Below are 27,832 nucleotides of genomic sequence, written 5' to 3'. Positions count from 1 at the left end.
CAGGGTGATGGGAGTATCTGCCATCAAACAAGAAGACAGCCGCATGTAGCTATGATGATGTTTGCTAGTTCACCTTACATGCATTAATGTAATAACGTGGTTAGCCTACTCAACGTAAATTACACACGAACAACATTAAGCTACTCACGCAGAGAAGAACGGCTGCTGCTGTATCATCATCCATCATCATTTCTGCTACACTGGCAGGGCTAGGGGCCAGGACTCTCCTCTTCGGGTTTTTGGGGATGTTGCTAACTCCGGGTCTGATAACAGGCAACCCACCCGCAGTAGATGTGCTCGGTGTGAGGTCTCGCAGCAAGCTATCAAATACAGCGCATTTCTTGGCTTTTAAAAAAAAAAGCTATGCGTCGCCAGGTGTTTCATCGGATTCGAGGTGTTACCTCCTTTGACAGTATCACAGTATCAGCTTAAAGCACTTGTTGCAGGCTGCTGAGTTTGCATCTTTTGCTGTGAAGTACAGCCAGACTTTTGACCGCTTCGCCTTGGGCATTTTTAATCTGTAGCTCTGCTCTAACTGAACGTACGTACCTGGACCCGCCTACTATCCTCGGAAACGTAAAATGATTGGCTAGAAGTGTATCACAGCTCAGGAAAAAAAAGCACCGAAATAAAGCACCGAAATGTGCGCTGCTTTTCGGTCTGGTTACTACCGTTTATGTCAGAACCGGTACCCATCCCTAATTATTAATTTACCAAACCCTATGCTTGTCTTTAGACTTTGAGAGGAATCCAGAGAGGACTCTTGCAGGAGAGAAACCACACAGAAAGACTTCAGATTAGATTCAAACTTAGGACCTTTTTGCTGTGAGCTGGCAGTGCTAACCGCTGCACCGCCATATGGCTCATATAATCTAAAACTTACATTTTAAACTCATTGGAAGAGCTTATAATCATCCATAATCAACCATTTTACTAACTTTCAGATCATTACTTTCATCACAGCAGCATTTAAAACGCACACAGGCAGTGACGTTACAGTTGCATTACACTTACAGGTTCCTGTGAATGTAATTCACTAGTGGGTTTTTATTAAGTATTGTTGACATGTCTGTCTTTCTCAGGAACAGCAGTCAGTAACACAGTTTTTGCCTTTACAAGTAAAGTAAGTTGCTGGATAAGTGGTGCTCACTGAGGCGATATCTTATCAATGCCCATAGAACAACTTATCTGGAAAATTCCATTGCATATTTGACATTTTGTTATACTGTGTTATTTTCCAGTAATGGCAATAGCAGAATTATTTAGAGGAATTGAGCCATGTTATGGGAAATACACTTATTGGCTTTGAAAGATTTGATATGAGGTCTTTCTGTTACCATCTAGCTGAGAGACAATAAATAGTTAGATGAAGAGGGGGGAAAAGAAAAAAAAGATTTGCAATTTGTTTTTTAGTGTTTTTGTGCAGATGAAACCACAGATATCTGACACAGATACGGACTTGAGCTTCTAGTAGAGGAAAAACTGCTTTCGGTTGAAGCACAAAATATAATGCAAAACCTTTACAGTTTTATCTCACCCTGTATCCTCCACTATTATCTGTACTGTGCTTTTTGCATGCTACATGTTTATTTGTGAGTCTTTGTGTGTGTGTGTGTGTGTGTGTGTGTGTGTGTGTGTGTGTGTGTGTGTGTGTGTGTGTGTGTGTGTGTGTGTGTGAGAGAGAGATACCCGAATGACTGTTCAGACTGTCATGTTTGTGCTTGCAGGGTGCCAGAGAAGAGAGTCTGCATTTACTGCGACAGTTCTACAAGGCGAGTACATAATAACACAGATTCACTCATTCATATGCTAACCTACAAAAATAAGAGCCTTGCTTTTATGTCTCACCTGCCCCCACATTGAATTGTATATCAGCATGAAAAAAGTGTAAAGAACTTGCACAGCGATTAACATTGACATTAGCGTTAAACATTTAAGTGTTTAATGTTGCAAAGAGAGATTTTTGGCACTCGTACAATGTAAAGTTTGTTGTTCTACCAGACAGACAGGGATAATTTACAAGGACTCTAAATAGGAAGTTAAAAAAAAAGTCTGGTTTTAAATCAAGTCCTTCTTGAATAGTCTCTGAACTGAAGTTCAATCAGCACCTGCCGGTAAATTCTGGTTTGTCTGACAATGAAACTTTACAAATGAAAGTAAAACCTTCTGGAGATAAGACTTTATTGTAGGTGCATGAGACACTGACAATAACTGGAGCCATTTCTCTGAAGGTACTGTATAGGAGACAAAACTGAAAGTGTTTTCCATACCCTATATGTCATAGTTGCATGCTTAAATAGCCGGTAGCTGGCTTTCTGTTTCATTTTGATAATTTGAATATCAGTTTTGGCATCAGTCATGATTCTGTTATTTGCGACATTTGGGAAAATGTTGAAGAGAAGTGACTGAAAATAATACCAAAAAATGTTTAAATCTGGTGACTAAACAAAGGAAAACTACTCAGAAATGTTTAATGCTGGTTTTTTTGTTCATTTGGAGGTTTTGCCTTCAGAGAAAAATTTTTTTATTGGTGCAGTTAAAAGCTCAGAGTGGAAATTTTTATGGTTCTGTGAGTTTGAACAGGGTTTTCTGATGAACCACAAAAAAAGAAACCAAAAGAAAAACAATAGTTAAATATTCAGAAACTTTAACATATCCAGTGGACATGGACAAATTTGAAGAGATTAATTTATTTGGACAAGAGGATATTTGATCATCTTTAAAACAGTGCTATATAAAATTTAGTGTATTTAAGCAAAAACTAACGGGGGAAGCCTTTTGTTCAAAGAGCAAAAACATCAGCAGTGCTATAATATTCTTCTGGAGGAAAAATGAGCACACCATTGGCCTTAGAAACTGGAAACTCAGCCCACTTTATTAATGACATAGTCTTTCATTTGAAATGTGATTTAGGTTTTCTCTCATATGGCCTTCCTGTTTGTACCCCCCCCCCCCCCCCCCCCCCCCCCCCCCCCGCTTTTCAGTGAGATTCTGATTTTGTGTGTTTACTGCATTGTAAAAAAGAGGAATAAATCATTTTTGTGACTGGTTGCTAGCAACAAAGCTCCTAAAGATACATATTAAAATTGGTTCTTCATGTGGACACAACACTGGGGCATAGCTTGAGTTAGCAGTGGCGTGTCTAGAAAATTTTTGTTGGGGGGTTTCACACGAGACAGATACACAAGACAGATACAAACTTTATAAGATTTATATATATCTTTTCCATATGTACACTGTCTTGTTGGTATATGTATGATTTCTATACATTTTACGTCAGATAAAAACTTTGGTTGTAAGATTTAGATAATTATTTAATAAAAGCTAGATATTTTAAATGAGAATAAGAAAGAAAAGTATTTCTTTGTGCCCCACCTTTCCCTGTTAATGCCCTACCTGCCCCCCTGGCAAAACTTTCCTAGATCCACCCCTGCACAGTTACCAGCTGTCAGCTACCTAGAAAAGGATCCTGGTGTTATTTGTCTCTCAGAAACAGTTCATAACTTCCCTTCAACTCATTCATGTCACCTAAAAGGTAAACCTATTTCTCCATCACCTGTTCAGCTCTGATGATTCAGTAAGAACATCTCCTGGTATCATCTTCATGTGTCCCTCTCACCACATATCCAAACCGACATCAAGACTAGCAGCTTTACAGCTGTGGCTCCAGCAAACATCAGCTGATACTAGAAAGTAATATTAAATAAATTCTAACAACAGCTGATCAAGCTTAAACGTGCTGCTGTTGTTTAGCGCGACATCTGCTGGTTTCCTCTTTCTGTCGCAAAGTGGGCAATAAATAAACAAGAGAGAAAAGCGATCAGCTGATCATTGATCAGTTTCATGATTGAAGTAGCAACAGGAGAGGCAGGGGGAGAGAATGAGAGAAGAGGCAGCTGTGCAGCGTAACGATAGAATAACTCCAGCTTTGTGTCTTTTTTTCATTATAGCGAAAGTCCGGGACAAACTGCGTCAACCAAATCTGCAGCTCCATACAGCAATGTTACGACTTAGATTATATCTTATAACTCATAACTCTTATGTTAGCTGCCCTCTGTAGCATACTGTCTGAAATATTCGACGGCTGCAATAATTCTTTAAGTGTTATTTTTTCCTTGGTATTCTAATTTCACCGAAGTTTACTAAACTCAACAAACTTAATATTACTTACCGGGACATTTATTCTGTCCTCATTTTCTTTCACCGAAAAATTGTTTCCTGCAGTGCCGTCTTTCGTGCTTGGCTCTCCTACCTTTGCTAACATGATGCACATAGCGCAGAAGCCGATGCTGCATTCACTTACACTCGGATATCTGAGCTTCACCGTGAAAACATAATCGGACATTTGATATTTGATTGAATTTTATTGTTTTGCCTTTGGGGTGGCACCTGGGGTGGCCAGTCTGGTTGGGGGGGGTGGCCTGTGACCCCCCCAGGCCACCCCGCTGGACACGCCACTGTGAGTTAGGTGTTTTATTTATTCTTGAATGATTCATTGGTCCGTGTTAAGTGGTTAATCAAAAAAAGATTCTGAAAATGAGCAGATACTGGCTTTGAAAGACCTTTTAGAAAGTCTGCAGTGCTCCAGGCACATAATATGAGTAAATAAAAACTGACCAGAAAACTGCGCTTGGACACAAAAAGTAAAGAACTAACAGTCAGCTCAAGAGTTTTCCTCACTTTCATATGCAATCATAGACACTTGGTAAAAATAGCTGAAGCAATAAAATCAGTTAAGCTGGCAGTATACTGATAATCTATTATCAATATTCCACGGATCACACTACGGTTTTGACTTGAAAATCAATTTTCGGTCCGTTTAAGTCATGTCTGTGTCATCCTTCAGCTAAAAAAGTAACAGAAAATAACACATTTGAGTGTTTTGCTTTCTGCCTGTGCTGCTAATTAACCAAGTTAATGCTAAGTATGTTAAAAGACAATACCTTCAACCTGCACAGGTCTTTGTGTTTTTACCCTTCAGCTGTTAAAGACTGGTAGGCTATTGTTGTCACCCCGCTGGATGGGCCGACGTGGACACCCACTTTTGTGAATGTGATAAATCAAGAATGAGACGACTGATTTTGAAATTGATACCATAGGTGCATCTACTTAAAATCTCAGACAAGTTCGAATCTCAGTGTCCTCAACCTTAGGGTCAAAGTCAGAGGTCAAGTCTTCTGACAATCTTGAAATGCAGTAACTCCAGAAGGATTTTCACATTTATACTATACATGTGTCTACTAAGAGACTGATTGGTAGCACTGGCACCTGCCAGTATTTTTATTTTTTGTGGCAAGCACATGAAGTTTAATTTAATACAATTACTAATTTATATTATATAATATCACATCATATTATATAATACCGTATTTTCCGGACTACAAAGCGCACCTGAATGTTAGCCGCACAAGCTAAAATCAGGGGAAAATCCTGTTTTGTACATACATTAGCCGCACCTGACTAAAGGCCGCAGTGGTTTCAATGTTGACTTATCATATATAAGAGAATATGCACAAAGGGAATTGTCAGGAAAGAGATGGCTGTTTGGAGACACACCCCTTTTATTAATATTTTGAAAAACAAGTTATGGGTACATATTTGCATAACTTTTTAGGTATATGTACAAGTAGCGGTAATTACAAGTACAAAACATGTACTGTGCTTCATAAACGAGTAACAAATGTAGTACATAACAATAACCTACAGCACACCAGAAAAATAGATTCAGACAACCTTTTAGGCTCAGGTGCAGTGACATGGCTTTAACAAGAAGAAAAGTCAGTCATTCACCACCATCTTCCTGCGCACTAAAACCACCAAAGTCCTCTTCTCCAGTGTCGGAAACGAACAGGCTCAGGATGGCTTCGTCATCCACTCTCAGCTTCTTTCCTTCGTTGTCACTTTCAAAACAAAAGAAATCCTCGTTGTCAGTGTCAGAGTCGAACACCCTCAGAAGGGCCGTGGCGGTGTCCTCCTCTCCATCATGCAACAGTCCAGCCCTTTGAAATCCGTTGGTGATCGTGGATGTTTTCACACTTTTCCACGCTGTCAGAATCCACCGGTGGAGTTGAGCATAACTTGCTTTTCGCAAGTTTATCGCCGCTCGTCATCCACGACTCCCGCTGAACGCATAGCGCTACTTTGAAGTTTGTTTTTCGCGCTACTTGTACGGCACTATGTTGCCTGGCGGATGGACACGTGACCAACATACCACTCTTGAACCCCGATACTGTGTGTCTGATCACATGCCCTTCCGCCAGGCAACGTAGTGCCGTACAACAGCGGAACAAACAAAACAAATCGTCTTACGATATGACAAAAATCATGGACAATCCTTAGAAAAGCCGCACCTGACTAAAAGCCGCAGGGTTCAAAGCTTGTGCAAAAAGTAGCGGCTTATAGCCCGACAATTACGGTACTTTTATATAATTTAATATAATTGCCATTTAGATCTGACCTTTACTTGATTTCTTTTTGAGAAATTCATCGGTTGTTTGGCTAATGTGTTTTGGATCATTATTCAGCTGAAAGGTCTGCTTCTGTTTGAACATCACTTTCAGATCAATGATCGTAAATCTTAGAGCTTTCTGTATCGATCTAGAAGGTCGGTAGTTGATCTTTCGGCTCCTTCAGTCTGCAGGTCAAAGTGTCTTTGGGCAAGATACTGAACCCAGAGTTGCCCCTGATGTATCCACTGGAGTGTGACTGTGTGAATGTTAGGTTAAAAACACTTGGGCATAGGACAAAAGCCCTGTCTATCCGTGTCTCTGTTTATAGTACATTATGCCAAAAGACCCGCCTTTCAGTTGTTTGACAAATTGTTCTTTTTGGACAGGAAACGGCTTGCTTTCTACAAAGTGAGGTTTTTTTTTTTTTAGTACATATTAATTTCAGTTTTTAAAATCTCAATTTATTTTGATTATATCACCATTAATATACACTGTTTGAAAGAGAATCAGGTGGTGGTGTGTTTGAACACATCGGAAAAGTCACCAGTTCTTTTCTACGTCTGCCAATTCTGAATGTACTTTATACTGAAGAAGAACACCTTGTTCTTATTAAACTGTCATAGACAAACTGTTCGCATAGGCAGGTAATGCAAATGTGTCAAAAGGTAAAGGTGTCAAAAAGAAACCGAAACCATATCAAGTGTCTCAAAAAAGATCCTCGTGAACTCTGTAGACCGTAAACATGTGTCTGTGTCTTGTTTCTTTCTGGCCTGGATATTCTGTTTAATATTACACCTTAATTTTTTTGATGGGAATTGACAGATGAGATGGACTTGTGCCCTGTGCTCCTAATAGCATGTTTATTATGACAGGGCATGCATAAGCTTGTTATATTAGCTTGGGAACAGTACTTTCTGTTTCTTGTGTGCAACAGTAGAAGAATGTCATTACACTGGGAAGTTTACCGTGGACCCAAATAAACCAAGCACAGGATTATATATAAAAGTGTTACTTAACATGTATCTACGGGAAAATGTGCACTTGCATATGCTGTGTTTTTGGGTTTTTTTTTCACACTCTGCATGCACAGACTTGCACCCACAAAAAAAAAATCCCCAGAAAGCCTTTCACCCAAAATGGTTTAATACTGATTGTATTTATTTTCTGCCCCCGTTTTCTCTTGTTTTTAAACGTCTTTTCAATGTCACTGTCAACACAGGGCGAAGAAATCTTTCTGGACATGTTTGAGGACGAATACAGGAGCATGACGGTGGGTTAGCCTTCGTTTAATATTTGCTTTCCTCCCCTCCCTGTTCAAAATGAAACATCAGCCCAACTCTGCAAGCACATTTCTCTTTCTGCTGTTAGGTCTGGGTGTTCTCATACACAATGTCGTCTCTATGTTGCAGAGTAAGCCACTGAATGTGGAGTATCTAATGATGGATGCCTCAATACTGCTGCCACCCACTGGCACTCCTCTGACCGGTATTGACTTTGTAAAGAGACTTCCTTGTGGAGACGTGGAGAAGACACGCAGGGTGCGTCCGCCCACACACACAAGCTCAGTGACGGTGTCCTGGATAAATCTATTGTTGTAGCTCATGCTGGCTGTTCTTGGTACACTTCCAGAAATCTCAGTCCTCCCAAATGAGAAGCAGACAGGCAAAAGAAAATCCACTCACACACCCAAGTTCAGTGGACATACACAGACAATCAGGACTTGTAGTTGAGTTGTTCTTGAAGGGTTGTGGCACATCGAAGCAAACCAGTGAAATAATTTTCACTTAGAAGAATTTTAAAATAGGTTTGGAGGTTTTTTTGTGATCAAAGGTTTGCATCCGTCATCTAAAAAAACTCTTATTAGGATTTTTAGAGGAGCACTGTTAGGTGTTTATTCTTAACCTTTGTTTAAAACTGCCAGTTTTAGACAGAAGGTTTATTGTAGCATGCAATTTCTCTGTATGTGTTTGTGCCTGTTTGTTTATGAGTGGGCTTTCTCATCTCTTCAGGCGATTCGGGTTTTCTTCATGTTGCGGTCCTTATCACTTCAGCTTCAAGGAGAACCCGAGACACAGCTCCCTCTGACCAGACCTGAAGATCTGATCAAGACAGACGATGTCTTAGACCTCAGTAAGACGCACACAGAGACACAAAGGCATACTCAATGTACACTGTGTAATACCAGACCACAAGCTACAGCTGCTGTGCAGATTTATTTCCATGCTTACAACAGGATAAAAGAATAACGACACGAGATTGTCACATTTCTTTTCTCACCCTCTTTCTCTCAGTCACGCGCTTCACCCAGTAGGTAACAGCACAGATGCAACACACTACTGTGGGTAAATGCACATACAAGCACTCGTACCCACAGCAACACAGCGATGAGCTTGAGGAACAATCACAAACACCTGTGCACAGAGGTTTATTTTACACAGAGATAACCTGAACCGTCTTCTCATATTGTGCACAGGTGTGTAGTTGTTACATGCAGACGTAATAGAAACTTACACGTGGTTAACTCTGCTCTGCTGTTGAGGATCGCAAGTATAACTGCAGAGTAATGCGAGCGAGAGTGATGACAGTGTCTCACACGGCAAATGTTCAAACTGTGCAAATCCATACTTGAACATTTCTTGTGTACGTGTTTCTGTATGCATCTGTGGCTCCTTTTTTTTTTTTTTTTTTGCACGGTTTTCCGAGTACAGGTGTCAACCTCATAGCAAACCACTTCTCGATGCAAGTCCGCTTTCTACCAACAACAACATAAGTGTGTGTGCGTGTGCACATGCAGCAGCATTAAAAACATTGCATTTCAAGAAATGGAGTAGTGCAGAATCGATATTCTTTAGCTGGTACAGGTGTTGTATCTAAACAGAATATGAAAACCAAACATCTGAAAACAGTTTGAGAGAGACTAAGCGCACCTTTAGAGAAGTAACAATCAGCACAGTCACAACAGCTCGCAGTATAAACACGTCATGAAATCTTTATGAAGATCAGAGTTATTCCAAAAGAAATACACAGATTTGCTAAACACTAAATCATCAGCATAGCTTCTTAAGCAGCATGTGCAAAAACCATTAATACTTTTAATGTTAGAAAAGGCCAAATGACACAATACTGTTTCTGAGCCAGGACAAAGGCAAATCCATTTCTTATCATTAAACCAATATCAGTTGCATGCAGTTGCCATGCCCTTACAAATTAACACATTCCAGTAAAGACGCGAGACTGAAACTCCCTAAACCATACAGAAAGGATAAAATGAGTCAGTAAAGCAGACTTTACTACAATCATAGCAGCAAAATTATATAAAGGGCAAGCATAACATAATAAATGTATTTAAAAACTTGATATAAAATTGTATTTGCTTGATTTCTTTCCATCATTTTTATATTTTTATTCATCAATAAGTAGTTTTTTATTTTTTTGTTTATGTAGGCATGTGTATCCCCACCTTAGTTCCCCAAACATGAGCATTTCTGCATATCTGCTCTATTATGCAAATTATGGGGCTTTTATTCAGGTTGTCTATCACAGAGTCGGCTTTACTGCTGTCGTTGATTAAGACAATCAAGATGTCTTATTTTTTGTAATGATAATATTCTGATATTGCACAGGCGTGTATTTGGGTTTTTTTTTTACATTGTGTTTCTTAATCGCCTTAAAAAGATAGTACCAATAAAATCGACTTCTTAGAATTACCACAGAAAGCGAGAGGGCTTAATAAATTCCACCGGGGTTGTTACCTTAGTATTGAGTATTGGTGAGCTGCGGCCTTTATAGTTTTATCACTTCATCTGTTGAGTCAGCTGCACTGTCGGTGCTTGGAAACCATGTTGATGTAAACCTGTGGCCTTATGGATGGAACAAACCAGTGTCTCAGCAATTTGTCTTTTTTTTTCTCTTTGTTTTTTTTAACTTGCTTTCAGTCAGTGTCACAGTTGTGCTGCAGTTGGCTTATGTTAAGTGATCTCTTTGTCTTGTGATTGTGTGAACAGGCTATAAGTGAAAGATGTCTCTTCACGCCCGTCTTTTGGGAAGCCGGGCTGATGCCTCAAACACACTCGTGACAAATAGATGGCAATACAGCTATTGAAACCAAATGGCTCCCTTTACCTTTCAAGTCTAATTCAGTGGTTGAAACCACGAATGTTTTGATGATTCCAAATGCCAGTCAAGAGTCTGTAGCAGATTAAGGTAAAGATAGCCTTTAACAGAGTCTTGATCATATCAGGTTTGACTTGATTTCCAGTAGTTTTATGCCTCTTGATTTTCTGTCATATATCTTACCTCTTGTATGGTTTGAAAGATTTTCCTGTGTTTGCTTTGTCTTTAAAGCAAGGTGGTTGACTCAGAACACAACTTCTCAGAGTAATAATGCAGGGTGGAGGGTTTTTCCTGTATACGGGGGATTTAAACCTGCTACCTTCCACCCACAAAATTCTTTTTCTGACCATTAGGCTGCCTCCGCCTCCATTCACAACATTTTTCTTACTAACTCTTAAATTACACAGCATATATGTATTTTAGTATATGTAGTCTCTGGAGGAATAAATCTGTGGTTGCATAGTCACACACGCAGTGGAAGTGTGACATTTTCATTCATGAACATTGCCCAAAATGTAGGGTGTGTGTTTTTGTGTGGGTTGGATCCTTTATGTTTTCTTAATTAGCCCCCCTAAGGGCTGACAAACTTTATTATATTGAACAATGGATAATGGAGGAAAAAAGCTTCCTGATTGGGCCACATTTTTGGTGAATTTCAAAGCACACCCTGTGTTGCAGAGTGGGAGAGTATATAATTGTGCTTTTTTGTGAGGCCACAAATATTCAGTTGCGTGTGCATGGAGTTGTTTTAACCTTGATAAATGTCTGCGCTCTACTATTGCCTTTAGAGTTCACGTGGGCTGTGTTTATATGGAGCTTAATGTTTATTATCCCTGTAAAGGTCCACACAGTAAAAATCCTTATTATCACCTCAGCCATAAGAAATAAGACCAAACCCTTTGAAAGTTAAAGTGAACAATGTTCAGTTGCATTCACAATTCATTTTTCGTGCTTCTCCGGTTTCCAGAAACCAGCGTCGAGTCTAAACTGGTCCTCCACAGAGGACCTTTTTCAGTACAAACTTTTCAAGTTCGCTGGAGAATAGAGCAGGGCGATATGGCCAAAAATATTTATCACGATATATATTTGAAAATTTGCGATAACGATATAACTGACGATATAATTGATGCGAGACAAAATACAACTCCACAACATTACTAGCGCAAAAGGACAACCTTCCATTTATTTTCACTTAAACAAGAAGCTGGTTTTTATGTACATTAAAGCTTTATAAAAATTTAACAGTGCAAATGCAAATTCCTTGCTGAAAGTTTAACCAAAAGGCATTTCCAGTAGAAATGGGCTGACATATCCTGAGCATAACCATGTATAATATCCACTGAAGTTAAAAAGAGGTGCTTTGCAACATTAAACTGCAGTGTGCAGTAAGTGTTTTTCGGACCATAAGGTGCACGGGATTATAAGGCACATTAAGCGAAACAAAGCAGTCAGATAAATCAAACTTTATTAAACTCTTTCTTTTTGCTTCCTCCACTTCTGTACCATTGATTCATTAATGTTGAATTCTCTGGCAGCTGCTCTATTCCCATGTTGTTGCAGTATATTAATGACTAACCTCGTATTGTGGATGGATTATCTCAGTTGTTCTCCTGACTGAAGATTGGTCCTTTTATAGCATCCTGCCATGCGATTGCATTTGTCTCTAACCATGAGGAACCTTCACGTTAACTTTTATAAGTGGAAAAGTGTTAGTGTTCGTCCTCCAGCTTCACCGTTTATGTTATGCTAACATAGCTGTGTCGCTAGCGATCACGTAGCACATCATTATATACCAGCTAGCCGAACTTCAGTAACCCTACAAACGTCACTGCTGTTTAGTTTCCTGTCTTCATTTATGTTGGAAGTGATAGCAGAGCTGTACGTTTGATTTTTTTTCAGAAATCTCTCAGTCAAAACATGCAATATCATGCTTAGGTAACTAGCGAAACTAGCGAGCTAACTTCCGCTAGCTTCCTGCTAACTTCTAACTCCGTTAAATGTAATACATTTTGTTTTCATGGATGCCTGGAAGTTAAACTTCATAGTTACACCTGGTAAAGCAGCAATGCTGATCTTTTTTATTAAAGATGAAAGAATTTAGACAGTTTTTAACTCTCAGTGCAGTGTTCGTTTGACCCGAAGAGGGGGGTTTAGGACCCAGATTACTCCCAGATTTAAGAGCATCTTAGTCCGACAAATACGACAATAACGACGGCCGCTTGCATGTTCTGCAAAAAAAAATGTGCTTTGTTGTGTATCTGACGGACAAACACCAAACCAGTTCCACATCACTGAAGTTGCACCATTTTTACAAACCAATTCTGGTTCATCTGTTTCACTCAACAATCGGCCATGTGCGTATGAAAACAAAGGCACTGCGCATGCGAGTTTTACTTATATTCTATCGCGATATTTCATTTTCCTATCGTTGTCTAACATTATACCGGTATTACCGTGAACAGTATAATATGGCCCAGCCCTACTGGAGAACATGTCATGTAGGTGTTTCGTAACCCTAACCAATGTAGAAAAAAATGAGTAAAACAAATTATTATACGTTTATGTAACTCAGAACTGATGATATATGTTGATATTTATTTGGAAATGTGACCAGCTGTTGCTTGTGGGTAAGACGGCCTGTAACGAAACTGGAGTCACATGTTTTGCATTTTTCTCTTCTCACCTTGGTGAATGGGGTATTGTTCATGCAGCCTACAGCCAACTGGGAACACTTAAAAGCTGAAGAGAATACTGAAGTTAGGCAGCCATATGCTGTTTGATTTTGTTTAGAGTTTTTTTGGGGTTTTTTTTGGCTGAACATCCAAGTCATATCTTGCTTTTTTGCCCAAGGTGTCTCATTCGAATTACCTCAAAATCTGAATCAGAAAAGTAGAACAAGAACTGCTTTTGTGAAGACCTTTCTTCTTTTGGACTAATAGATCAAAGGTTCAAGTCTTTCATAGAAAAGTCCTTCTCTAACAGTTGTCTGTGTTAATAAAAGTAATTTTAGTCTTATTAAGTTCAGTGATAAATGAATGGAGTTGACTTGTTTTCTTTTAAATGTCCTGCGTGTTTTAAGCCCTTTTGACCAGGCAGGCTTTCCACTATAAATTAGGTAGGCATGGGGGGTGGCACGGTTTTTTCCCCCGTTTATTCTGGGGATTGAGTGTGCAGAACTTCCCCTGGTTTCTCTGACCATTTGGTTGTCGGCATCCCTTGTGTTACCATCGAAAATTGATGACTGTATCTCCAGCTGTAGGTACTTTCACTGCTCACTGTTTCAGTAGGAACTGTTGAGTTCTTGGTATTCCCCATTGATCTTTAAATAGGCCGCATGTATGAATGAATGTGCAGCAAAAGCTTGCTGGCCCTGTGTAAGAAGCATATTGCTGTTAAATACCTAAATTTAAAGCCACTAGTTTTCTCAGATATGTGAATCTGAGTTGCTTTATGTTCATAGGATTAGTCATGTTGCACTGTAAAAGTAGATTAGTCAGAATACTTGAGAATTCAAATTAAGGAATAAAAATGAAACATAAATATCATCAAGTGGAAGGGATGTGTGAGAGACTGCAAGAGAAATTCCTCATGGGGGTTGTACGTCAGTCTAATGTTACTGGTTTACATTTAGAGTCAGTCGAGGTGGGTGATAATTAGATCAAAACCAGTGGTGTCACATCAGATCATCAGTTCGGTATTTCGTGTTTACTTTACAGTAGGTTTTGTGGTAAATTGAAATGAAGAACTGGACATGTGGGCTTATTTTGTCTTGATGTATTTTCCAGGCGTGGGAGCAGAGCTTCTTCACTGTCCTTTAAAGCACTCTGTGTGTTTTGACTGTGTGTGTTTGTGTGCGTCAACTCACTGCCACTGTCTGCCCATCAAATCCGAGGTCATTTATAAGCTTTATATATAATGGAATAACACGGTAACAGCTCTCTTCTGGCCATGAAACTGCTTGTCAGTCAGATGTCTGATTTACTTTTGCAAATGGGGTACTGAGTGCAGTGCTAGTTCTAGTTTTAAAGTGCTTTTAATAAAGGGCAGAGGTGCTCCGAAAGTGCTGTACAAGTTACCACAATACAAATGATACTTGTAGGGAAGCCCTCTTCCATACACTGAGTATAAAAAGGGCCATAATTCCTAAACACTTCATGAAATGCTTTTGTTAAACTCCTTAAATTAAAGATGAAAGTCTGGACTTGAATTGCATCTTGATTCATTGATACTTAAGGACCTATACATTATGCAATATGCATTTAATAATACATATAAAATATTATAGCTATTGCTATTGCTAAATATTGTACGCTGTCTGACACACTTTCTGGAAACACCTTTTTATTTTTTAAGTGGCCAAACTGTCTTGTTTTAAATGTCCTCCATATTTTAAGACCTTTTCACCCGACAAGCTTTCCAAAAGAAATTAGGTAGGCGTGGGGGGTGGCACAGTTATTTCCCACTACTCTGGGGACTGAACTCTGGTGAATAAACAGTCCCATGCATGTGGTGTGTGGACTACTTGGGGTGTTCACCTCAGTCCCCGAGAGCCTCATTACCTCTTGGAAAAGTTTTCCCATGGTAATCCAACTACTATTGGCTATGACATTACTATGACTGTATTTAAACACTTGGATTACTGACATTAGATCTCACCTGCCTCGATACCTGTCCAACAATTATTGTCATGTGCTTTGCTACTGCGTTGCATTGTGTAATCGTGTCCAGTTGGCATGTCCAGTACTGCAATGTTCTCACTTTTCGTGAGAACATTGAGCGCGTGCTCTACTGAGCATGAAAAAACTTCCTGAACACCTGCGATCAGCTAAAACTTGCTTCATTTTGATCTCAGTCATTTAAATCGAGGGTAGCAAGTTTATTATTTGAAGTGGCTTATCAATAAATCATGTCTGTATCCTCCTCTTAAACTTTTGTTTGATTATATTTCTAGTGGGTAGCTTCCCATGCACATTGCAGAGTAAAGCAGCTGTCCTGGGGCCATAACATACAGGACTGGGTCCTCTCACAGTGTTTGACATTGCATCTACCAAGGTTGTAGTGGAAACAACCTGGACTGGTGGTGACATAGTAAACACATCTATAGTAAACACTAGCGTGGCAGATGTAAATAACTAGACGTCTTTGAACATGGAAACAAGTCTAGTCGAGGTTGCTTTTTGCTTGTGATTTTTATCAAAGTTTAATTTATATCATAACCTATATATGTTTGTCATTTTTTCCTCTTTCTATCCTGCTGTAAGGCCCTCCAGTGCTACACAAATACATTTGACATGAGTCAGTACATGACAAATGTTTGATCTGTCTCTACAGACATGTCATGACATTGACTGGTGTGTGTGAAACGCCTCAGAGCTAACTTGAAACACTTTGGCAGAAGTAAATAGTCCTTTATTTAATAATATACATATTATTAATACGCTGTTTTGGGCTCGAACTCCAAATGCCATATTAAATATGTTGTAAACAGTTTAAAAAATGGATTACAATTTTTATATATGTTTAAAAAAAAAGATCTAAAAAAACATTTTAAAAAAACCCATTGATGTTTATGTTTGTGATCCCTTTTTCAGATAACAGTGACCTGATAGCCTGTATGGTGGTCAGTAAAGATGGGGGACAGGCCCAGAGATTCCTTGCTGTAGATGTGTACCAGATGAGTCTGGTGGAACCAGAAAGCAAACGCCTTGGATGGGGTGTCGTCAAATTTGCCGGCCTCTTGCAAGTAAGAAAAAAAAAGTGTACACGTTTGTTGTTTTGTTTTTTCAGTTGAAATTAAATGTTGATTGAAAACCATGAATTTTTTTCTGCAATATTGTACTCATTACTTACTCACTCTTGTTCATATTGATTTATCTCTTTTTTGTTCTCCAGTGTAATTCTGCTCTTTTGTTCTCTAGCACAGGATGTTTTGTATTGCTGTCTTGTTGCGTTCTCATTACTCAGGCATTTTCTTTGTATACTCAATTCATTGTGTCCTTTTTACAAGAGACATGTAAAGCTCTTAGTGATGCCTTGAGGGTTTGTGCAGTTGCAGTTCACCTGTTTCAGTGAAAATGCGAATTTTGTTCCGCATACTATTGCCAGCAGGTAACTCTTCAGCAGCCGAAGTGAAAGACTTGTATACGCTTCCTGTCCTCTGAAAATAACCATAATTCCAATTAGAAAGAAACCGTGTCCTAAAGAAAATAGTGGATTTATACTAGTGGCTTTAACTTGTCATGAAATGTTTTGAAGCATTTTAGTAAAATGAGAATGCTAAACTGAATGTACAGTTTGCTTGCAGGCATGAAAGGAACACAGATGACGCAAGCACCAGCATGACTCAGCTTATTCATTACACCTGGAAATTCCCAAGGCTTACGCCCGTATATTATCTGTTGATTGTTTTAGCATGCTGCAGCCTCATGTGCTTTAACAGAAAGCACAGAAAGAGTCAAATACCTGTCTCACCTCTTTTATTTAATTTTTTTCTCCTTTTTAACAGGTAAAAGTGTTACGGTTAATAGTACGCTCTCCATCTTCAAATCCATCAGCACTGGCGTATACCTGAGGGCTGTGTTAGCTCACCTACTATACTTTAGAGATGGCACAATAACACTTTTTAATGTCCGATACTGATTTGGATATCTGCCGATACCGATATGAATCCGATATAGCGCATTTTGTAATCAATAAAACTGTTTTTTATAAATATCTTGCTGCATTTTGTGTAAGTTCATACTCAAGTTTTAAAAAAACAAGAGACTGAAGCTATTCTGTTATACCTGTATGCAAAAAAATGCACTCCACCCAAAACATTTTATAGTTCAGCAACATTGATCAATCTAATAAATTTAAACCTACACCATCCTCCCCATTTTGGTATTTTAAAGAGTACTTACCTACCTAACTAATAGGGTTGCCAACTCCCAGCAAAAATATTAGGGAACCACCCCCCCAACCCTTAATCGATGTAATGAACTTTAATTTAATGCAAGTGTAAAACAAATGCACAGAAATCAATTATTTTTCTACAATAATTAGTTTCTCTTTCAGTGTTTATTGACTCTTTGTGAAGTCAGCTTTTGTTGTCCCTCTGGGGACACTAAAATGCAGATCTATTTCACACAATTTGATCCATCTTATCTTGCATTTTTTGTCCTCTTTCAACAGGACATGCAGGTGTCCGGCGTTGAGGACGACAGCAGGGCGTTAAACATTGTCATTCATAAACCCAGCTCCAACCCCCACGCCAAGCCCCTGCCCATTCTGCAGGCCAACTTCATCTTTGCAGACCACATTCGTTGCATCATCGCCAAACAGAGGCTAGCCAAAGGCCGTATCCAGGCCCGGCGGATGAAGATGCAAAGGATTGCCGGTTAGAAAACACAGAGAAAAACCACCTTTTAAATCTTTTGTTTTTACCCAAAATGACCCTTTTCTCGTTAAGCTAGTGGCTTGTTTTCGCTGAGACTGAAAGTCTTCTAGAAAGTGCTGTGAAACTGTTCAGTACAGCAGCTTTTACAAGAAAACACACTTTATTTAAAACAGAAAGTCGCTGCTTTCTGGTGAACATGGTAAAACGGCCAACAGAAACTTAAAAAAACAGAAGTAACCTACGGTGAGAATTTAACAGTGAAAAATTAAATCAGTAATCCAGAACTGAAGCAAACATTAGGAAGGCTTCACAGCCTCAACAAAATGCTAAAATTCAATTTAAGCAAAATTTAATTTGAGACATTTATTTATTTAGTTAGTTAGTTAGTTATTAAAAGACATTTCAATTTACTAAATTTTGTGTTTGGGAAACTTCAGTCCAAGAGAAGTGAAAGTTCATCTCTTTGTTAACTGACGTAGTGTAGGTCATTTCCCTGAATTAGCTTCTGGCTTTCTTCTAAGTTCTAAAAGTGATATATTTCCCCTTTTTTAAAAAGTTGTCAGTCGTATGTCTGTTTTCTTTTTGTGACGCTCTGATGATCTCAGAGTCATTTCTTACATTGCTATAATAAGCCTGCTGTTATGCCAGGATATGTTTGACCATCTTCTGGCTAAAGTGGTGGGTGTTTCCTTTAACACAAAAATTACTAAAAAGTCCTTTGGCAAATAAGGATGGATTTACCCGTCAGTCCCTTGTACTTCCCCCCACTGAAGTCCAGATTCTTTAGAATTACACAAAACTCATAACAATATAAAATCCTGCTAATGCAGCAAAGTTGAGGAGGATGTGATCCTCACCAAAATAGTCAGTGTGGTCACAACAACAGTGTCAGATTGACTCATTGCCGATATAATTGTGCATACAAAAACATTTCTTGCTTAAATAAAATTTACTGTACTGTACAGAAAGCCGTCACTCCTGACTTTGTTTTGCTTCCATGGAGCCAGACTTTCGCTTTTAATTTTACAGACGTCGTGAGCAACAGTTCTCCAGGCTTGCTGAATGTATTTTTTTCTTTTATCCAAACCCTTGGAATACCTGAGTATGGTGTGTAATGTGCCCTTTAAAAAGCCTCATCAGAAATTATGTCAGTGGAAAGATAGTTCCCAAGAAGCCATTCTTAAGGAAGGGAAACTGGGAGAAAAGCCTGAGTTGTGCCTAATTCCACAAGAATTGGACTGAAAGTCAGTGGCAACAGGTCTGATGGAGTGATGAATCCAAATTTGAACAATTGTACCACCATGCAATACCATCTGAAAAGCTTCTGCCTGGCATCAGCTTCATTTTTTCCTTGTATCCTTTATACTGTTTCCATGTATGTTTGCATGTTATGACGTCTTTGCACTGGCTTTGCAAATTATAAAAAGGAGTGGTTCAAGATTCTTGTGCAATACTGTCATTGTATTAAGGACAAGTGGGTATTTTGTGTCCTGGAGTTTGCACTGGATCCTTAACTGTAACATGAACCTGTCCCACAGGTCAGTGCTACACTTTCACTTTTTCTTTCTCTCTTTAGCTTTGCTGGACCTGCCTGTGCAGCCCAGTGCAACAGAGGTGTTGGGTTTCGCTCAGACTGCAAACACTTCAGCCAGTGGCCTGCCTTTCCGGTTCTACGAGCAGTCTAGGCGGGCACCAAATGATCCCACGGCAAATAGATCCGTTTTTGCCTCTGTCGATAAAGTACCAGGTAACACACAGATGCACGTACCGTCTCAGCTTTTATCTCAGACCAGCTGTTTATAGCGTCTGACCCAGTGGTACTATGGTTTTGTTATTGCTTTTATTTCTTTAGTGTTGGGGTGAACATTAGATAAGTGCTTCACTAAAAACATAGATTAGATGCTTTAAATAGAAAAGGGATTCTTCAGAACTGAGCTGAAAAGTCCCTTCATATTACTTGCATTTTAAAAATTCTTGCATTTGTTCATCCTTTACAGGGCGCTCATCGAAATACTTTGACATTTTTATGTTACAATGAAGGTCAATTAAGTTAATATACACTGTTTACATGTTAAATGTACAAGAAAACACATAGAAATGTTTATTTTAACTTCCTTAACTGACATGTCTGCTTGTCACAAATATATCACCCACATCAAAGTACAGTCCTGCCCAGTGACTTAACTTCTTCATGGTTCTTAGTGAGGCTGTAATGTGACACAACTGAAGGTTCAAGAGAAATCAAACCCAGCTGAGATATTTATACTCGTATTCAGAGCGTTAAGATCGCTTCAACTCTAAAATTGAGTATGTGTGTACTCTCAAACACAGGATGTTCTATTCTGTAACACAGAAGTTGTTCCCTTGGGTATTGTTGGGATTTCTGCTATAATAAACCTGAATTGAATTGCAGTTCCCTTATTCCATAAAGAAGCCGAGCAGACGGCTTTAAAGAAAAAGTGTCCATTTTGAAGTCTATACTTAGCCCACTTTGAACAAAACATTAACAGTGAAGTGTAGATCTACTGAAAAATACTGAGATCTAAATTGTAAATATAGAACACAAAGTCAATCTTAACTAAATAAATCATACATATTGAATTACTAAATCAACTTTAGCAGACAAGATACCAGTGTAGGCAATGTAAGTGCAATAAAAGGTGTTATAAGCTCATAAAACTAAACATAATGACACTGTTCACTATTCGTGGCTCGGAAATGTCTAAATGTGTTGAATTTCTCATTGTATTATAGTACACAATCCTGTGGCAACATCCAGTTTACTGGGATTTACTTATTGAGCGCTACATTATGATGTGCGATACCTTTTTTTTTTAATACCCAAAGTATGGCTTAGTACATGCATCTGGTGTACATCTAAAAATAGACTTTCCAGTTTTAGTTGAACGTGTCAAACGATCAAATGTGGCGCCACCTTTTTCATTCCAAAATTTCACTCATTTCAAGAAATCCTACACAAACAACACATATCTGAACATTTAGGGCAACTATTCAACCACATAATGTGTGAGTTTCATCAACCCACCACTGTTAGTTTCAGTATTATGACCACAGATGAAAGAGTGGGCAGGGGCGAAAAACCAAATTTCCCAAATTCCAAAAGAACTGTGAAGTCGAAATGCTGTGGGTTACTGCTGATTGGTTAGAAACAATGATGTCACTATCTGTTACATAGCCTGATCTATGCTGATTGGCTTAGAGAAATCCATGTGGTTCTAAAACCTAACAGTGATGTGGCAAGGCCTATTTTGAGATCTTGTGAAGTTCCCTGTATATGGTTCCTCACTCGATAAAGTAGTGAATACTGTTCGTACTGTTGTGCTTTACTTCGGTCGCTCTGTCTGTTCCTGTAATATAATCCCTGTGAGTAAGTCCCACTGGGTACACTAATATAATCCCTTTTCAATGGATTTCCGTGAGTTATATCACTGTACTCACTGTATCTTCAGCTCCTGAATACGACTCTTTTGTCCTCCTTAGCAGGAGAATCTCCTCTGGAGTTACAAGGCACCCAATTAGTAGTTTTATTTTTCCAGAGGGCAACAAGTGGGGTAGATTACGAAGCCTGTTCTTAAATCTTGACACGGTATCATTACCTCAGCTGAAACAGTTTGGAGCTTCAATTAATACGACTGTATGCCCTTACCATGTCAGTCCAGTGTGTGTAGTGTGTAAGCAGGTATAAAGGGCTTGTTTACCAAATCTGTATCTGCCAAATATTAAATATGCTCACAACTGCTGCTTCTGTTGCTGTGTTGTGGTGGTGAATAATGTCCTGAAAGTGTCGCAGTGAAATCATAGTTTCATCGTTTTTTGCAGTGAAATAGTGTAACGAATAGCACTGAACATCCTGAGGTACGACCGCAGGGTTTTTATTCAGGTGCAGGTCTGACTGACCATCAGATTTCACTCAGTTCACCCTCTTATCCAAATGGAGTCTCGTGCAAGATAATGAAGCTTCCCTCCACAGTAACTTCGAGGTCACTGTGACCTTGACTTTATTATTTATTTGTTCACTAAATTCTAATTAGTTCATCCTTGCAAGTAAAAGTTGGTGTCACACTTGAAGAAATTCTCTTCAGATGTTCAAGAGATTCCACATTTAAAAGGAGACAGACAGACATCCAAAAACATATCGGCTTTGGCCACAGGTGTCCCAGTGGGTACGTAAAAGTTATCATGACATCAGTAAATGCTTGGGATACGCTGACCCTTATGCTAATATTTAACAGCCATGGGCTTCTAAGAAACTGAGCGAGGAATATACAGGTTAAGCAAAATAACATCTGGATGAGCTGGATTCACTGTGGAAATATGTAGCATGCAGATGAAGTTAAAATCAAGCCTTTTCTAAATCAAGAACAGACACTGTTTCTTGGGAAATGTTTGCAAGCTGTGGGATCTGCCCAAGCGTAGAGGTTTCTAAATTTTACCCAAGCTTTTTTACGAGCCACATTAATGAGTTTATTTTGTAGAATATTGGAATAAAAACGCCTCTTTTTATGTGTGTTTGTAGCAGAGAACACTTAAGAGACAGTTTGAGTTGCTAATGGCAAGGGTCTGTCTGTTGCACTCATTCCAGGGTTTGCAGTGGCTCATTGCGTGCCCCAGCACACTCCCTCACCCCTCTCCTCACCCTCACCTCCCTCCAGTGGAAGCGGGAGTACGGGGCGATGCGACTCTGTTACTGCAAGCACGACATCAGCTCAGAGTCCTGCAGGTAACGCTCACACAGACGCACACAAACCACCACAGCTCCTGCAGGCGTAAGCATGAAGACAAACTTATATTACACATGCTCTGAATTTAAATAAAACGTTTAAGTGACAAAGGAACTCAGTCCTTTGCAAATTATTGTAGCACGCCAGTGTGCCGAGCAACTATATTTGTGTTACAATGCATGCGCACACACCTCCTTGACATATGGAGAGTTTTGTAACTATAATACAACTACATACACAAACCTCCAAAACCACAGTAGCTGGCAGTGGTGTTTCACTGTGTCGTATAGATGCCTATGTGTGGTCGACGTGACAATGTAAATGATCATATTGGCTCCCTCCCACATCAGTTAAATAGTTACAACACAGCACTGTTCCCTTGCAGATTCAGTAGATTCCTGCTACATGAAGCAGCTGTTGTTGTGGATTGGTGCCGAATAAATAAAATAAATTAACAGCCATTTTCTTGCTCATGAGTCCACTGTTATGTCTTTCCAAGCAATAGTCAAGCTTGCAAAGCAACGTTGGCATGACAACCTGTGCTTATCAGCTGTTTAAGGGACTTTACACAGAAGATTATAAAAAGCTATAATCTGCGTGTCTCTACACAGACATGTCTGATGATATACTGATCATTTTTGGGGTTTAGTAGTTACACAATAACACTGTCATATGTAAGGGCCCATGATTGAACCACCAACCACATGATAAACTGGGACTCATTGAATTGAATACCAAAGCAGGTAAAGGCTGCTCTGATCGGATTCACTGATGGGATTGATAACAGTAGAACAGCGATGCTTGTGATGCAGGAGTTGAATAGATGAAACTGTTTTGTTTTTGTTTTTTTTAAAGACAAATGTGGGTGGAGAAGGAGCAGGCTAGACCAAATGTTTCCAAATCATGCAAACATACTCGTCTAGTTTATTTTATTGCTCTAAAACAGCTTTTCTGTTGTTGTTTACTCTTGTGAAACATACCTCACACTCTTACGATGTAAGTATGCCTACATCGTAGTTTATAGTATACAGTCAGGGCTGGGTTTTGGTTTAAAATCAGATTGTGCAGTGCTTCCATGATGGAGGACATTTAGGCTCTAAGAGGCTTAGAAAATAGTCTTAACCTTGTCAGCGGGGACTGGCAGATTCTTTACAGTGTAAACAGAGCGCTTTGTGTGCCTCAATTTCCAGTTGATGCAAATCCTCAGTGGTCTCAGGTTCCTATTGGCTGGGTATATTTAAAATTTTAAAGGTTTCAGAAACCTTTAGAATTGGAAAATACTGAATTTTGCCAAAATGGAATATGGTACAGTTGTACACATTTAACCAACAAGTGAAAGATCCCTGGTTTGATCCCAGGAGGAAACACAGATTCATTTGGGGTTTTATCAGGAAGGGCACTAGTGTGAAAATCTGCCAACTCTAACGTGCAGAGTTAGCGGTGGTTCTGGCACCCTGTGAATAAGGGAGCACTGAAAGGTTTTTGCCTGTTATGCAAAGACTTCCGATATGAACTTTCTTTAAATTGACCTTGATACACTCACCCAGTGCCTCTGTATTTTTATCTGTTTCCTTTAATTCGAAGCTACTCTTTTTACCCACAGTCCCCTGTGTGGACTGTGCTACAAGCTACATCATTTCCCACCCCAGTGCTAATCCGTAGAAATATCTGCCTCTGAGTTTAGCTCCCTCACTGTCTTCTCTATCACTCTCCTAGATGACGGTATACTTTTGGAGCACACTCCGCCCTCGTCCTCAGGCGGAGAAAGTGAAGGAGGAGGTGGAGAAGTAACATTAGTCTCCTCTGCTCCCTCAACCCCAGCTCCAGCTCCAGCTCTGGCCCCGAGCCTCACCCCAGCCTCCCAGCCCACTATCTCACTCCTTACCGACAACAGCGCAGACACCCTGAGCGTCGAGTCGCTCACCCTGCTGCCGCCTGCCGACCCACCTCGCCTGCACCTGTGCACCGGCCACGTCACAGCGGCTCAGTCCCTACAGAGACCAGATGCCTCTATCGCAGAGGAGGAGGAGGGGGACGACGAGTTGGTTAGGAAAGACGAGGAGGACGGCTCGCCGATAGATGAGACTGAAACAGATGCAACGGTAAAAGAGGAAACCACTGAGACGACCGAGACTGTCACACCCACAGATGAGGTTCCAGAGAGAACAGATGAAATACAAGGTGAAGGCACACCTAAAGAGCTCAATGGGGACCTCGAGCAAGAAAGAGAAGGCGTGACAGCTGCAGAGTCTGATAATGCAGAGTTAGACACTGAAACACCAGACTCACCTGAGCTGGATTAAGGAACATGCAGTACTCGTGCAGTCACCAGTGTGATAGATAATATACCAAGCTCATGATGGAAACTGTAGGTTAGAAAGTGATGTGAATAGTCCAAGAGGCTTTCGGAAGCATCTCAACATTTTGTATTTGCACATGAAGAAAGACTCAAAACAGACACTGGTCAACGAGGGCTCAAAGCACATTTGGCTTTCCGTGCTTTCTAAGCTCGTGTTTTCTCTTCTTTTTCTTCTTTTTTTGGCACATGTGTGTCGAGGCGCGCAACCAGCAACGTTTTTTACTCATTCTGATTGTGTATGAGCTCAAAACACATACCACACGCTACTGCTGCGAGCTGCACTTTTCAAAGACCTATTTTTGTGTCATATTTTCACATACCGGGTCACCACATGCATTTCGGTGGTGTTCACGACTATGCTAAACACAGAACACCACTGCAAGTCAGATGGGTTAGCAGTTTCTGTCACCCTGCAACTGCTGCTGGGTTGGGTGGGGTGTGTTTGTAGGTTTTACATATTTTTCCATTTAGTGAGCAGCGCATTTAAAAATTTATCAAGTCATCTCTAGCATAAGCTAGGCGGGAGCAGGTCTCAAATTGTAAATGTTCACCATCTCATCTAATTCATAAAGCTGAATAACCAATCGGTGCCATGACTAACCAAAAGAATTAATGGGAAATCTGATCGGGATCGCTCAAGGGCTGTAAAATAACTGGAATAGTACTGCTCAAGTCTGTTCATTCAGTTATTCATTCACTCTGAGAGTCTGTAGGGACACAGGTTGCTAACTGAGAAGCTATTTATTGTTTATTTTAGAAAAGTAAAAGTTGGTTTGTTGAATTAAACTCACAGGTTAATGTTAGTGATGTTGGATGTTCAAGTCTGCACAAAACAACACTTGGGTTGAATGTATCTGCTGGTTTCCTCCTGACACGCTAACGTGAGCTCATTCTCCATGGATCTGGCTTTGACTAGATGAATGCTTTCACACCTTAATTTGAAAAAGAGGGTTATTTTTAAAAAGAGCTTACTGCCTCCAAAAATTTCTAAAACACAATGTTTGGATTTTTTCGTTATTCTTGTGGCATTACAGATAAATTTTTTCAGGAACAAGTCACAGCTCTCACATGAGTGTCACGGGGGGAAACCCTCACATGCTCCTCTTCTTTTTCCTTTTTCTTTTAATCAGATGAATGAAGCTTTACTACTGCAATAATCTTAAGAGCTAACCAACGAGGGGAGAAATGAATGTAATGGGTAACCTGTCTCTCCAAACAGCAGTGTTTGATCAATTTGAATGAAACTGGTGTGTTTTAACTTGAATTTGTGACTTGATTTGTAAATTATAGGATTAAAGCACACTCTTCAGTCCATCTATTCCCATAATTTCCTGCCATTCTCCTCCTCGCTCACACACCATCTTTTTCTGTGCCATCCTCACGCAGCTGAAGTCTTAATGCTCGGAACATTCTTATTTTTTTAACTGTACAGTCCTCAACAAGTTTCTAAAATGAGAACTTCGGAGCAATACGGTCTCTTATTATTTCCATCTTGCTACTGTAAATAGCAGCCGAATGATAGTGAAGTTCACGGACATGCTGAAGAGGCTTGGCACAGTTTGGAGAGTTGATAAGAGGCTTTGTAGAGAGCATATTTTCATGTTCCCTGCAGCCACTACCAATCTCTACCAGAACATGCAGTCACAAGCTTCCATAAGTCTCTGATTGTAGTGTGTGTGTGTGTGTGTGTGTGTGTGTGTGTGTGTGTGTGTGTGCGTGTGTGTGTGTGTGTGTGTGTGTGAGAGAGAGAGTGAGAGAGAGAGAGACAAGTTTGTTTGCTCTGTAAATGCTATGAGCTTTTAAACCTGTAATTATTGTTAATGAACTGAAACAGATGACTAAATAAAGAAATGCAATAAATTATTCTACTTAACTACAGTGACACTGCAGTGTGAGCCTTATTATCTCTGCCAAGGAGATTATGTAGCTGACTGACTCACGAGTCAGGGAAAAGGTGGCGGGATGGGCAAGCCACAGGCTGTATATAAAAGATGTGCATTATCCAATGGTTTGTAAAGCCAGAGGTTATGAGAAGCTGGATTTATACTTATCACCTAAAGCTAGCTAGCTTTTTAGGTCAACAGATACTGCAAATTAGGCATAAATGGTGTAAAACAGTACAGAGTACAACCTTTTACAATTAAACACACAGTTGTTGGGATTTTCCCTGCACCCTCAAGCAGGAGGCCCTGGTTATACTTGAGAAGTCTTATCAGGCCTGGGAGTGCCGGAGAAAGAGGTGTTTTTTTTTTTTTGTTTGTTTGTTTGTTTTGGGGGGTTTTTGTGTCCCGTTTGGATCTTTAGCCATCAGAATTGTTGTCTTAAGGCCAAGAAAGATGCCAAGCGGATTTATTTTACCAAGTGGATCATCATGGCCTTGCCATATTGGTCCATTTGATTGACCTTTATTATAATTATGAATTTATTTTATTTTCAGTTGCTACAAACGGGACAGACATGACTGGGGGATAGGACAGGGAGAAAGAATGAAAGAAAGAGAGGGAGAGAAAGAAAACCAAAGGGGAGAAGAGACGGTGAGAAAGGGGGGAAGAAAGAAAAAAAACAAAACAAAACACCTGGGTCACCTGTATGGAGAAAAAAAACAGAAGAGAAAGCAAACAACAAAGAGCAACATAATAAAAAATTTAAAAAAGCACCATCACAATAAACTAGCTAGCAGTAGATATCAGTAGATACTAAATAATAAACGATATTGTGCAGCACGCAAGATAGACAGCGCACAATGTGCTTTGAGGCAGCAGCCAAGAAAGCTGTAGTCCGCGTCTGTGAA

At 39.7% G+C, this 27,832-nt stretch overlaps 1 protein-coding gene across 3 annotated transcripts in view; it reads left to right on the top strand.

Moving 5' to 3' along the window:
• Positions 1-26,919, top strand: part of clec16a (C-type lectin domain containing 16A) — a 53,375-nt gene extending 26,456 nt beyond the window's left edge. For 2 of the 3 annotated variants that reach the window (XM_085270729.1, XM_085270728.1), the window contains exons 15-23: positions 1,728-1,772; positions 7,669-7,719; positions 7,859-7,987; positions 8,459-8,579; positions 16,154-16,305; positions 17,736-17,940; positions 19,517-19,687; positions 22,544-22,681; positions 24,399-26,919. In XM_085270729.1, the coding sequence (XP_085126855.1) occupies positions 1,728-1,772; positions 7,669-7,719; positions 7,859-7,987; positions 8,459-8,579; positions 16,154-16,305; positions 17,736-17,940; positions 19,517-19,687; positions 22,544-22,681; positions 24,399-24,985 (1,599 nt within the window). In that variant the 3' untranslated portion in view covers positions 24,986-26,919. The remainder of the gene's footprint in view (positions 1-1,727; positions 1,773-7,668; positions 7,720-7,858; positions 7,988-8,458; positions 8,580-16,153; positions 16,306-17,735; positions 17,941-19,516; positions 19,688-22,543; positions 22,682-24,398) is intronic. The other variant, XM_085270730.1, reaches the window with a different exon arrangement.
• Positions 26,920-27,832: the final 913 nt, after the last annotated feature.

The sequence above is a fragment of the Mchenga conophoros genome, linkage group LG4 (genome assembly GCF_057382185.1).
Source record: "Mchenga conophoros isolate Kocher_MC1m ecotype Shallow Benthic linkage group LG4, M_conophoros_male_GT1.1, whole genome shotgun sequence".
Classification (NCBI taxonomy): domain Eukaryota; kingdom Metazoa; phylum Chordata; class Actinopteri; order Cichliformes; family Cichlidae; genus Mchenga; species Mchenga conophoros.
Note: the sequence above shows the minus strand (reverse complement) of the source record. Positions and strands in the feature narration are given on the sequence as shown.